The sequence below is a fragment of the Cherax quadricarinatus genome, chromosome 45 (genome assembly GCF_038502225.1).
Source record: "Cherax quadricarinatus isolate ZL_2023a chromosome 45, ASM3850222v1, whole genome shotgun sequence".
Taxonomy (NCBI): domain Eukaryota; kingdom Metazoa; phylum Arthropoda; class Malacostraca; order Decapoda; family Parastacidae; genus Cherax; species Cherax quadricarinatus.
The window spans coordinates 25,507,103-25,521,691 of NC_091336.1; the positions used below are offsets into that span (position 1 = coordinate 25,507,103).

The 14,589-nt window shown below is 41.3% G+C and overlaps 1 protein-coding gene across 1 annotated transcript in view; it reads left to right on the top strand.

The window, feature by feature from the left end:
* Positions 1–14,589, top strand: part of LOC138854006 (uncharacterized) — a 66,451-nt gene that overhangs the window by 45,861 nt on the left and 6,001 nt on the right. The window contains exon 4 of the mRNA XM_070094369.1: positions 14,216–14,351. Within this exon, the coding sequence (XP_069950470.1) occupies positions 14,216–14,351 (136 nt within the window). The remainder of the gene's footprint in view (positions 1–14,215; positions 14,352–14,589) is intronic.

Below are 14,589 nucleotides of genomic sequence, written 5' to 3' on the forward strand. Positions count from 1 at the left end.
CTCGAGTGAGAAGCTTCAAGAGATTACCCAAATTTTAACTGTTTCTTTTTTCCATTAACATATTGATTTTATTTTGCTCATTACTCGAGAATGCTACATTCAGTCGTCTTCAAATTTTCAATAGTTGAGTACCGTAACGAGGATCATATTCATGAAACAGTCGGCGTGCTCACGGGTTGTATGATTTAAGTTAACGAACTCATTTCCAGCATCGTAGAATGGTCCAGATAACTTCCAAAACCCCTCAGTGACGGATCATCAAACTCTCAAAAATAGGTGCCAAAAATATGAAAGACATCGGAGAGTGAATTCCTGATCTATTCTTACATAATCGTTTTATGGGTAAAATATCTTGAAATCCTTATTCCTGTTCAGTTACATTAAATAATTTTCAGTTTACGGAATAAATGTAAGAAAAGTGGAACAGTGTTGGAAGGGAAGAAAAACAACGAGGTGCGATAAGAGAAGAAAACCGATGAGGTGGGATAGGAGAAGAAAACCCGAGGAGGAGGGATAAGAGAAGAAACAAGTACTGATTACCAGGATTCATCCTTCACTGGCTAAATAATTGGATTTGTTGGTGCCTTGAAGGGACAAAATATTTATCTTGCCTCTCCTTCCTTTCTTCCTTGTCTTCATCCCTTCCTCTCGTCGTCTTTCTCCTTATTTACACATGTCGTATGTCTCTTTTTACCTATCACCTTCCTCCCTTTTTCATAGGCTTATGTGTTCTTCAGAAGATTGGTTCAGAATCCCTGCAAGTATTTTAAGAGGAAGTTCCTCTAAGCTCATCTAATGACTCAACTCATTCGAAAGTCTGACTCTTAAAAGAACTTGATTTTGAAGTTAATTTAAAGGTGTGTATTTTATTTATTATAAATCATACTCCTCTCCCTCTCTCTCTCTCTCTCTCTCTCAAAGATAGCGTCAGAACATGACTCAGGTCTCAGGCAATCGCTGATATCAAAACAAAAATCTTCCTTGACCAAAGGCATTCGGGCGAACTGATTCTCATTATCACATTTCTTTCAGCTAAGTTCTTGCAAGAACAATCTAATTTCAAGTAACTAGCTCATGCAACTACCTGTTGTATCCTTTTTATGCGCTCAGTCCTTGCAACGAACTTTAAAAAAAAAAAAAAAGTCTTTACAACATACCTTTCGAACTAGACCTTGCAATCAACCCTTTTACCTGTTTTTTTCAACTAATCTTCCCAACCAGGACTTCAAACTCATACTTTCAACCAGTGTTCGTAACCAGTCCACCCAACCAGTCCTTGTAATGTAATTTTCTAATCTTAAGTTGAACGCTGGATGGAAATCTCTCTTCTTAGTATCACTGTTTATCTCTTCCTGTTTCCGTCGTTTCGGGTACAATTCCGTGAGTTTTTTTCCTTTCATGCACTGTCTCTTGCAAGAGGTGTTTTCGTTGCTCTCTTCCTCTGCCATCTCCTAATCAGTGATTTTTAATTTTTACTGTTCGCTGTTATTCTCTCGTTTTGGCTATCGTTCACAATTTCCTAAACTAACTTTTAAAGTGAAAACTCTTGCACTTTTCCTTCCCTATATTCCTAAATTACAATAATGCTAATGACACCTTCCATCCTCCAGATATTAAACATATATACGGTAATACGAATCCACATCGGTGCAAAGTGGCTCATCCTCCTCCTCCAAATTTCCTGCTCATCAGTGTCTAAATCATTGGTGAAAATAGACGCTTCCTTTACGACAGATTTCAATAACCAAAGAGAAGTGTTCACTTTGCTGATACAAATAATACTTTTTCTTGTCAAGTTATAGACCATAGTCATCTTATAATCTGATTATCTGTCAAAAGTATCTAATCCCTATTCAAGTCTCCAAAGATGCAGTCTTGTTGAATGAACTCTTTGTTCGTAACACTCTTAAAACGAATCCTAAGTCAAAATTTGTATTGATGTTAGTCTTTCTTAGTATATTTAAAAATATTGTAATCTCCAGAACACTCGTGGCTTGACCTGACCTTGGCTGTTTCCTTACCTCTTCCCCTAACTTATCCTCTATCTTTTCTCACCCTTCTCTCTCTCTCTCTCTCTCTCTCTCTCTCTCTCTCTCTCTCTCTCTCTCTCTCTCTCTCTCTCTCGTCTGCGGCATGTTTGACGTTCAGGATGAACAAATATTCCATTTAAAGTATCATCTCTCTTCTGTGAGTGGTAAATTGTTCCACCCACTATACCCTGATTTCTTTTTTAATTTGTCTTATTTCTTGGGTAAAACTATTATCACAAGATTTTGCTATCTATACTAAGGTTTGCTGTTTAGAATTCTAAGCTATTATCAGCTATAACATTACAGATTCAATTTGGACTTATAAGGTCAGGACAGAAAAGCAGAAGGCTCTCTCCTCACTTCTGGCTCAACTGACAGTAGAAAGAAAAGGATTTAATAATCTTCCATATTAAACAGAAAAAAAAAGAAAGTAAATGATAAAGAGAATTTTGCCAATTTTATTAATCAATTGTTCTTCACATTTAAACAATTATTAATGCCTCTCTTCTACTACAACTACTATCATTGCCACCATCATCGCCAAAACTATCATCTACCTCTACAACTACGGCTATCACCCACACTATCCATGAGCCTGGTAGGTGGCCCGGTGGCCTGGTGGCTAAAGCTCCCGCTTCACACACGGAGGGCCCGGGTTCGATTCCCGGCGGGTGGAAACATTTCGACACGTTTCCTTACACCTGTTGTCCTGTTCACCTAGCAGCAAATAGGTACCTGGGTGTTAGTCGACTGGTGTGGGTCGTATCCTGGGGGACAAGATTAAGGACCCCAATGGAAATAAGTTAGACAGTCCTCGATGACGCACTGACTTTCTTGGGTTATCCTGGGTGGCTAACCCTCCGGGGTTAAAAATCCGAACGAAATCTTATCTTATCTTATCTTATCACCGCCTCATTACCCAAAACGCTTAAACAGTTTGTCCCATGGCACAGTACTACCTCCTCCGCAATGACCAAAACAACAACCGCCATAATTGCCACATTAACCCTCATATATATATATATATATAAAAGACAGTTTAGCTCCCTGTGCTGTATTCCTTTACTCTCGCCCTTACATGCAAAAATGCTGGAGAGAACATTTGCATAATAATTATTCCGAGAGACAGAGAGCCACCAGACACTGTGCACCAGACACTACACACCAGATAATGTGCACCAGACACTACACACCAGACACTGTGCACCAGACACTACATGCCAGACATTGTACACCGGACACTACACGCCAGACACTGTGCACCAGACACTACACGCCAGACATTGTGCACCGGACACTACACGCCAGACACTGTGCACCAGACACTATATGCCAGACATTGCACCAGACACTACATGCCAGACACTGTGCACCAGACACTATATGCCAGACATTGCACCAGACACTACATGCCAGACACTGTGCACCAGACACTATATGCCAGACATTGCACCAGACACTACATGCCAGACATTGTGCACCGGACACTACACGCCAGACACTGTGCACCAGACACTACACGCCAGACACTGTGCACCGGACACTACACGCCAAACACTGTGCACCGGACACTACACGCCAGACACTGTGCACCAGACACTACACGCCAGACACTGTGCACCGGACACTACACACCAGACACTGTGCACCAGACACTGTGCACCAGACACTATACGCCAGATACTGTGCACCAGACACTATACGCCAGATACTGTGCACCAGACACTGTGCACCAGACACTACATGCCAGACACTGTGCACCAGACACTACACGCCAGACACTGTGCACCAGACACTATACGCCTGACACTATACGCAAGATACTGTGCACCAGACACTGTGCACCAGACACTATACGCCAGACACTATACACCAGATACTGTGCACCAGACACTGTGCACCAGACACTATACGCCAGACACTATACGCCAGATACTGTTCACCATACACTGTGCACCAATCCCTGTACCTGTCAATGGGTTCATTTTTTACACCTGGTGATCCGGTAAGCCAGTGGAAGGCTCTGAGCAGAGTCTTAATATGTCATGGACTCTAATCCGGAGAAATCTTCGTATTTTTTCTGACAAACAAAATACCACCACCGTCTTTAATTGTCACTTATTTTCAGCTTCATGCGTCTTATTTTCTTTCTCATCTGAAGCTGTTCATATTCCCCCACCCAAGCAAACTGTCGTGGCTTGTCGTGGTGTCAGTGGTGGTGGGATTTTCTACGTCAAAGGAAGCATCTTGTGACTCTGGTCTTAGTTGTTAAAATATAGAAATGTTGATCAGTATGGCCATAAGTTTTTAAGGGGTGGACCGGTAAGCCAGGGAAAGGCCTCGGTCAGATCATCAACGGCGGGTCATCATCTAAGACCCGAGTCAGGAAACACTTGTCCTGTTTCCTGACGAACCTTACCTAACCTAACCTTCTAGTTGTTTAATGTCTCGCTCAGTGGGTAAACACCTGGAGTAGAGTATTGATGAAAAACAGATCACCTAACTTATGAAATCGTTTAGATCATCTAACTGCTGGAATTCTCCTATACCTAGAATCAAACAAGTTCTCAGTTGTTAATGGTTCTCTTGGAGACTAACAACTCCAATACATCACAGTCCTGAAATTAAGGACAAACTTATGTGAAAGTCTAACAAGCATGCCTGGAGAAGGTTTCCGGGGTCAGCGCACCCGGTTTTCCGAATGAGAGTCTTTGATATATTAAGACTCTGCTCAGTGAAGCTTTTATTTCATAGTCTTCCACTGGCTTACCGGTTCACCAGGTGTAAACAATGAACACATTGTAAGGTGATTGGAGCATTGTAAGGGACAGTGTAAGGTACAGTGATTGGAGCACTATATTTGGAGCCTGTATTTGTAAGGTACAGTGATTGGAGCTCTATATATTTGGAGCCTATATTTTATTATCTAAGACAATAATAACAACAACATCCATATATTTACTTCTGCATCAAATCCATGAAAGTCAAATAAACCTTCCGGCCACAACTTCCTTCAAGCTGACTCAAAGATTGACTCGCCATTGATCACAAAATTCTTCCCATACAATGCAATTTTTCCGAGAACCTTTAGCCTAATTTTTTTTAGCATGTAAATATACTCGAACATAGATATTGCTTTATTTTATATATTCTTGGAATATCAGCATATAAGACTTTTATTGCTGGGATTACCCATGCTTGTTCTATCCTATATATCCTATATCCTATATATCCGATATAAAAAAACTTTGATTGATACTGCCAGTTACTGACGCTTTCCTTCTTGATTTCAACTCTCCAAAAAAGGCTGATCTTACTTCCTCTTACAATAAAAAGTGTCTTCAAATAAAATAACCATCGAAAGCGTGTATCAGTTTCCAGATACTCGCAGTCGTGTTGGCTGGCTGCCAGAGCTTCCGTCTAACGATTAGCTGACGAAGAATCCAGCCTTCGCCATTTTTTGCGCAGATTGACCCATACAAGATTAATGTTTCACATAAATGTAAGAGTAAGTATCTGTTTCAAGTTAAATCTGCATCAAAGCCCAGGCGTCAGCTCCAGCTGCCACAGCGTCAGCTCCAGCTGCCACAGCGTCAGCTCCAGCTGCCACAGCGTCAGCTCCAGCTGCCACAGCGTCAGCTCCAGCTGCCACAGCGTCAGCTCCAGCTGCCACAGCGTCAACTTCAGCTGCCACAGCGTCAGCTCCAGCTGCCACAGCGTCAGCTCCAGCTGCCACAGCGTCAGCTCCAGCTGCCACAGCGTCAGCTCCAGCGACCCCAGAGTCAGCTCCAGCTGCTCCAGCGTCAGCTCTCACTGCCACAGGGTCAACTCCCGCTGCAACAGCGTCAGTTCCCGCTGCCCCAGCGTCAGCTCCCGCTGCCACAGCGTCAGCTCCCGCTGCCACAGCGTCAGCTCCAGCTGCCACAGCGTCAGCTCCCGCTGCTACAGCGTCAGCTCCCGCTGCCACAGCGTCAGCTACCGCTGCTAGTGTCAGCTCCCGCTCCACAGCGTCAGCTACCGCTGCTACAATGTCCGCTCCAGCTGCCACAGCGTCAGCTACCGCTGCCACAGCGTCAGCTCCCGCTGCCACAGCGTCAGCTCCCGCTGCCACAGCGTCAGCTCCCGCTGCCACAGCGTCAGCTCCCGCTGCCACAGCGTCAGCTCCCGCTGCCACAGCGTCAGCTCCCGCTGCCACAGCGTCAGCTCCCGCTGCCACAGCGTCAGCTCCCGCTGCCACAGCGTCAGCTCCCGCTGCCACAGCGTCAGCTACCGCTGCTAGTGTCAGCTCCCGCTCCACAGCGTCAGCTACCGCTGCTACAATGTCCGCTCCAGCTGCCCCAACGTCAGCTACCGCTGCCACAGCGCCAGCTCCCGCTACCGCTGCGTCAGCAGCTGTCAATTAACTCTTGTCTGGAAACGATCAAACAAGTCAAAACTTGTTATAAAATTTCAAGGGGAAAGTTTGACGCAACGAAAGACTCCAAACTCAAGCACGCAATTCCTCGGATTAAACCTGATTACCTCTAGTTTTGAAAGCCCTCCATGGCCCTTTTCTAGTTCAGTGAGGAACATTAATGTTCAAGGGTTCTTGAATCAATGAACTGAGCCTATCTTTCCATTTCTTGGATCAAAACTGAATTAAACCATACCACGGGCGGGATTGAACCCGCGGTCAGAGAGTCTCAAAAGTGGAACAATTTTTAGGGAGGCAGGATTCCTACATAGCTTTAAGAAGAGGTTCGATAAAGCAATCGTGTCATTACGATTTCGTGAGTCAAAACTGAATTATGCGATTTCAAAAGATAACACACACACACACACACACACACAAACAAACACACAGCGGGGAGAGAGAGGACCCAGTAGCAACCGTTGAAGAGGCGGGGCCAGGAGCTAGGACTCGACCCCTGCAACCACAAATAGGTGAGTACAAATAGGTGAGAGTACACACACACACACACGACACTGAAGGACAAGAGAGATAGATGGGACATGATAACGACATACAAAATACTGAGAGGAATTGACAAGGTGGACAAAGAGAGGATGTTCCAGAGATGGGACACAACAACAAGGGGATACAGTTGTAAGTTGAAGACACAGATGAATCACAGGGATGTTAGGAAGTATTTCTTCAGCCACAGAGTAGTCAGGAAGTGGAATAGTTTGGGAAGCGATGTAGTGGAGGCAGGATCCATACATAGCTTTAAGCAGAGGCATGATAAAGCTCACGGTTCAGGGAGAGTGACCTAGTAGCGACCAGTGAAGAGGCTGGGCCAGGAGCTTGGACTCGACCCCTGCAACCTCAACTAGGTGAGTACAACTAGGTGAGTACACACACACACACACACACACATATATAAATATAAACATATATTAGATATATACATATATATATATATATATATATATATATATATATATATATATACACCTATATATATATATATATATGTATATATATATATATATATATATATATATATATATATATATATATATATATATATATATATATACACCTATATATATATATATATATATATATATATACATGTATATATATATATGTATATATATATATATATATATATATATATATATATATATATATATATATATATATATATATATATATATATATATATATATAGGTGTACCGTGATCCGAGGACATACCATGATGTGGGTGCCTCAGAGCTGATTTCATTCTACTCCCCGTTTGGTGTACTAGCCTCCACAAGCAGTATATATATTGTATTGTAACCACGAACGAGAGGTATTTTATCAATAACAACACTGCGACTAGCCGAGGGCTCGAACCCGTGTTGTTTTGGCCCGCCTTATGGTGAGCGAAAATTCCACGATGCTCTAACCCACAGGACCACCCAATCCTACAAAGATCACTCACCCAGCAGAGTTAGGTGTTTTACCGTGATCCGAGGACATACGATGGTGTGGGTGCCTCAAAGCTAATTTCATTCTACTCCCCGAGCACATCTCCTGAGCTGCACATCAACCAAATAACTGCTGCAGCATATTTTCGCCTAACAAACCCAAGACTAGCATCTCGACTTCTAAGTAAGAAGTCATTTAAGACACTGTACACTGTCCGTCAGGCCCATATTGGAGTATGCAGGACCAGTATGGAACCCACACCTGGTCAAACACGTTACGAAACTAGAGAAAATGCAAAGGTTTGCGTCGAGACAAGTCGCGGAGTTAAGGGGTATGTCCTACTAGAAGTTAAGGGAACTCAACCTGACGAAATTGGAGGACAGGAGGAATAGGGAACACATGAGAGGAATTGACAAGGTGAACTGGGACAAAATGTTTAAGATACGGTACACAGCAACAGGGGTCACAGCTTGAACCTGAAAACTCAGATGAGTCATAGGGTTGCTAATAATTATTTCTTCAGTTAGAGATGTCAGGAAGTGGAACAATTTTTAGGGAGGCAGGATCCCTACATAGCTTTAAGAAGAGGTTCGATAAAGTTCATGGAGAAAGGAGAGAGTGGATCTAGTAGCGTCCAGTGAAGATGCTGGGCTCAGAGCTGTGAATCGACCCCTGCAGCCACAAATAGGTGAGTACACACACACATATCCGTCTTTCCTTCTTCTCTAGGAAATGGAATTCACATTCAGGAATTTCTTTCGTAGCGGCCACTCGGCGGAGCATTCACTGTTTCCCTAAATAAAGAATTCTACGGCTCAACAGAGCGTAAGGCAATTGAAACAATATTATCATATCTTATTTAATTAAGACATTGACTATATTAGTACCTGCAAATATACTCATAATAGAAATATCTAGTGACTCCGATAGTGAAATGTTTATGAACAAGAGCTTACATCACTGCCAAAATAAAACAATATTTAACAAAGTCAAAGAAGCTTTTAACAGGGAGCTAATTTATGAACCCTGTGTGACTTTGTAAATGGTCCAAGTCGGACCGAAACATCGTCGTAAGCTCCTCTCATCTATGTGCGGGTTATTTGTGTATTATGGACCCTGTATTATAAGTACTTAAAACAATTAGTGAAATTAAAGCTGAACTGACCAATGGCGCTCTGAATCCCACCTAATAAATAACCTCACAACAGAACGATAGGTGGATCAATAGCATTGAGGGGTGCGGTAACTAGCAGCATCAGTGATCATTATTATTTCCCAGGGAAGAAATAGTATTAGTCATTAAGAGTAATAGCAACTGTAATAATGACACAACGACTCTGTCAGTGTTACACTCATGCTAATGACACAGTCACTCTGTCAATGCTGCGATCATAACAATGACACAGTCACTCTGTCAATGCTGCGATCATAACAATGACACAGCCACTCTGTCAACGCTGCGATCATAACAATGACACAGCCACTCTGTCAATGCTGCGATCATAACAATGACACAGCCACTCTGCCAATGCTGCGATCATAACAATGACACAGTCACTCTGTCAATGCTGCAATCATAACAATGACACAGTCACTCTGTCAATGCTGCGATCATAACAATGACACAGCCACTCTGCCAATGCTGCGATCATAACAATGACACAGCCACTCTGTCAATGCTGCGATCATAACAATGACACAGCCACTCTGTCAATGCTGCGATCATAACAATGACACAGCCACTCTGCCAATGCTGCGATCATAACAATGACACAGTCACTCTGTCAGGGTTGGAATCATAACAGTGACACAGCCACTCTGTCAATGCTACAATCATAATAAGACATTACCACACATAACACTACAATTATAAAAATGAGACACCCATTCCGTCAGCGCTGCAGTTATGATGATATAACCATACTGTCAATGTTTCAGTTATAGCAATGACATAACCACACTGTTAATGCTACAGTCATAACAATTACACAACTACTGACTATGCTACAATCATAACAAAGGCACACTCAATTCCTGGCTCTGCCAATTTTGACAATGCCACAATTATAACGAGGGCTCTCTCAGTTCCTGGCTCTGACCATTCTCACAACACCACAATCATAACCAGAGCACATTTTTATAACCAATCTGTCAGTGCCTATTCATAACAAAAAAATCAGTACCTAGCTCCAGCCAGAGAGATAACAAGCAGTCTTCCAGGCAAAAAAATTTAACACTGGCCGGCAGGCAGTTTCATTTGGTCCACACTGCACTTAGGATGGAACTGCACCCAGGGCGGTCCGTCTTGCCTCCCCTCTGCCACTTACAGAGAATCACTTGGGACCCGCCCAGACTCAGGACGTTGGAGAAGTCTTCAACGGTAATGCCTTTCTTATCTCTCTCTCTCTTCCTCCCTTTTTTCTTTGTTTCTCAATCCCTGTCTTTTATTGTATCTCACTCACTCTCTGAATATCACTCTCTGCGTGTCTGGGGTGTCTGTCTACCTGCCTCTCACTCTCTCTCTATCTCTCTATATCGCTCTTGCTTTGAGTATTTCCGCCTTTACTCGCTCATCTCATTCTGTCCTATTTCCGAAGGTTTTATTTCTTTCTATATTTCTTTCTTTCATCGTCTCACTGTATTTTATTACTATCAAAATCTTTTCATTCAGTAATCAAAGTTCAAGCAACAAAAGCCGAGGGACTGACAACCTCAAATTCTACGACTACAAGGGTGATGGACTGATTACATCGTCTTCACATCTCTACTGTTCCTGCCTACTTTCTGTATTCGACTGAAGAAGCCTACTGTGTAGGCGAAACGTTTCGGAATAAAGTTGCCTAACTGTTGCCTATGTGTCTTACCTACCAACCTGTCGGTATTGTATACCATTTTGATGTTCATCATATAAGAAGGTTTAGATATTCGAAAATGCGTTAAAAAATTACTGGTGTTTAAATTATTAAGGGTGTTCAAATTATATTATGTTGTTACAAGATACGTACACCGAGATGTGTTTGTTTCTCAGCGAGTATACAGGCGGGCCCCGCTTATGCGCCAGGTTAGGTTTCGGACTACTGCTGTAAAGTGAAAATCGCTGTAAAGTGAAACAACTTTTTTTCACTTTCAAATGCATATGAAAGCCTGATAACATATTTACACAAAATACTTACCTTAAAAAACATTTTCGTTCTTAGCTTATAGTGAGTGATGAATATATTTATTGTAGGAACTCTGAGTAAATGAAGATGATACAGTTATAGTGAGTGATGAATATATTTATTGTAGGAACTCTGAGTAAGTGAAGATGATACAGTTATAGTGAGTGATGAATATATTTATTGTAGGAACTCTGAGTAAATAAAGATGATACAGTTATAGTGAGTGATGAATATATTTATTGTAGGAACTCTGAGTAAGTGAAGATGATACAGTTATAGTGAGTGATGAATATATTTATTGTAGGAACTCTGAGTAAATGAAGATGATACGGTTATAGTGAGTGATGAATATATTTATTGTAGGAACTCTGAGTAAATGAAGATGATACAGTTATAATGAGTGATGAATATATTTATTGTAGGAACTCTGAGTAAGTAAAGATGATACAGTTATAGTGAGTGATGAATATATTTATTGTAGGAACTCTGAGTAAATGAAGATGATACAGTTATAGTGAGTGATGAATATATTTATTGTAGGAACTCTGAGTAAGTGAAGATGATACGGTATAATTGGAAAAACGCTGCATTAGTGAAACACTGTGAAGCGAAGTGCTGTAAAGCGGGGACCTGCTGTACACAGATAAATGTCTCTTTGTAAATACACGGAGAATGATTTCTCAATGTGTAAATTTTGAAAGCTTACTTTTATCTCTTTCTTAGGAATTAATAATTATTTATGTGGAAGTATACTGCGGCCTTAATGAAACTCGTGTAGACGACAGTTCTTTGAGCTATCAAAACTAAAATAAACTGATGTATTTATAAAATCTGCCATACATTTTAAAATTCTCTCACGATTAATGTTATGCCTCAAAACAGTGAGTTTAGTTATAGATTTCAAAACTTTACTGAAAGGGCCCAAATAATTTATAATTAAAGGGATTTACGAATTGCAAAGCTCAAAGAACTAAATAATTATATCGTCAAATTTAAAAATTAATATCCTGAAACCCAGGAAGTTAGTGCTAAAATATTCAACAGCTCGTGGACTAAAAGGCACCGAGAAGTTACAAGGACAGAACTTCAGTATTCATCTTAGGAGCAAAAGTTACTAAAACTACACCTTCGTAAGACCATAAAACCGAGATGAAGCTGTGTATGCTTCCTATATCTCAACTCACACACAGAGTACAAGATACGGCGTATGTTCCTAAAGTAGCCTAATATAAAAATAACTAGGAGGCATAGCTGAACCCTCATAGGAGATTCAAGAGCTGGAGACCAACACCTTTTAAAAGGCACAGGAAATTTAGTGCACTCAAAAAGCCTAGCATCAGTAGATTATGACCCTCAGAAGGCCCAGGAGCTACAAGTCTACATTAGGAAGGCCAGGAATTGGTACTCAACCCACTTAGCAGCAACACAGTACATAGTGCATATATCTATGTTTCAAAAAAGTGAAACCTGAAACACATCAGAAATCAAACGAATTTCTCCTACCATTTTCATAAAAACAATGGTAAAACAAGAAAATTTTATATTTAAAATATAGTGTCAGTGTTAATTATTTTCTCGTACTTAACGATGGCTCACTATTAAAAATATGACAAAACTAAAAACGCATTTGAAAGGTAAGTTTCCAATATTTATCAGTTTTCCTTTCAAAGGCATTCCATTTATAAACTTCTCTTAGCTTTTTTTATTTTTATATTTATTTCAAGAAAGGAGAAACTTCGTGGTAAAACTATCAAGCAGTTACAGATTAGGGATGAAAATTATATTTGCGAAATTGGAACGTATTTAGTCCAATAAAAACACAAGCCTGATTAAAAATTGGCGAGGTTCTGTTTCGACAGCCTAAAACAATTACTTTAGATGAATCGATCTGTAAAGTTTCATGTTCTTCACGTCAGCCGTTTTCAGGTTAACCACGTAAAAGTACCTCACAAGTTTTTAAATAAAATTAGTAAATTGGAACCCGCACATATTAATAATAATCTAAACCCTCTGAAAAGCAGGCAGTTTTGAAAGTTGAAGTCGATCAGATGAGATATTATCAAGTTATCGCACGGAAACCACTACTCTATTTAATGCTTGTATAAAGAACATAAGAAAGGAGGAACACACCATTCCATGGGAGGGGTTAGAACCCGTGATCAGAGTCTTAAAACTCCAGACCAACTGAAGGGACACTGCAGCAGGCCTGTTGGCCCAGGTCTTTCACAATCCATCCAACTAACAAAATATTTGCCCAACCCAATTTTCAATGCTAAACCCACTACTGGCAGATTAACACTACAGAATGCAATACCTATCCGAAACTTCTGTGGGTATCAAACACCAACTCTGAAAGACTCAACGTAATCAGGAGAGGCGTCCTCAAGTTACGCACGGCAGTCTTGGAGGAGCTCTGAAAAAAAAGAAGAAAAAAAAATTCCCCTGATAACCCTAAGATCAGGTGGCTCCCTCAAAAATAAGTTACTCTGAGAAATCATAAAAAGAATATTTCCTTTATATTAATTAACTTTTCTCGACCTAACTCCCTCCACTAAAAAAAGAAGATGGTTATATCTCTTCACTTAATCCTTCAGGTAATCCTTCCAGCTCCAGGAGCAAGAAATATCGAGGGATTTTCTTAGAACGACGCTCATGAATACAGAGAAGTTCCTGCTACAAGGATGCAGTATAAATGAGGCTGCCGTGGTAGACTGTCTTGTCCTCTCTAATATACTAATAGTCGACTTGTCTTAGTAGTTAATCCTGTCTTTCCTTAGCTGGGAGTAGCATGTCGTGTTTCCCAAGAGCCGTGGAGGATCGTCTTTTCTGAGATTTAAGATAGGTTAGATGTTGATAGAGTGAGGTTAAAACTTCGCTCATCATCCGGTCGAAGATTAAGGATACTCAGTAATTTGCTTCTTAAGAAAAAATGTGAATGCATAACAAGACTAGCAGATCATGATAATGTCATAAGGATCAGGGATGATTTGAGAGAGAGAGAGAGAGAGAGAGAGAGAGAGAGAGAGAGAGAGAGAGAGAGAGAGAGAGAGAGAGAGAGAGAGAGAGAGAGAGACAGAGAGAGAGAGGAAGAAAGAATAAGAATCTAAACTTTATCGAATTGTTTCAGAGTACCTGGGTCATGGTCCCTGCATCAAGATCGTCCAGGACGACTGGGACATCTGCCACCAAAACTTCAAGTATCTGGTACTCCAGCAACACACACTCAACATCACCGATACACAGCGAGACCACAACATCTGCTGGTATGCCAAGGGTGCCACTCAGTACACACATACATGCATACTGATCCGTCAAAGGTGCCACCACATGCATATATACATACGCTTTAAACCACAGGACCCCAGGATGGTCCTGTGGTTTAAAGCGTCATGTGGTTCTCGCTTACCATGAGGCAAGCCAGTACAACATGGGTGCCAGCACCTCACTATCAGATCCCACAACGGTTAAACACCTGACGTGCGCCGACCCAACTTGGATAGG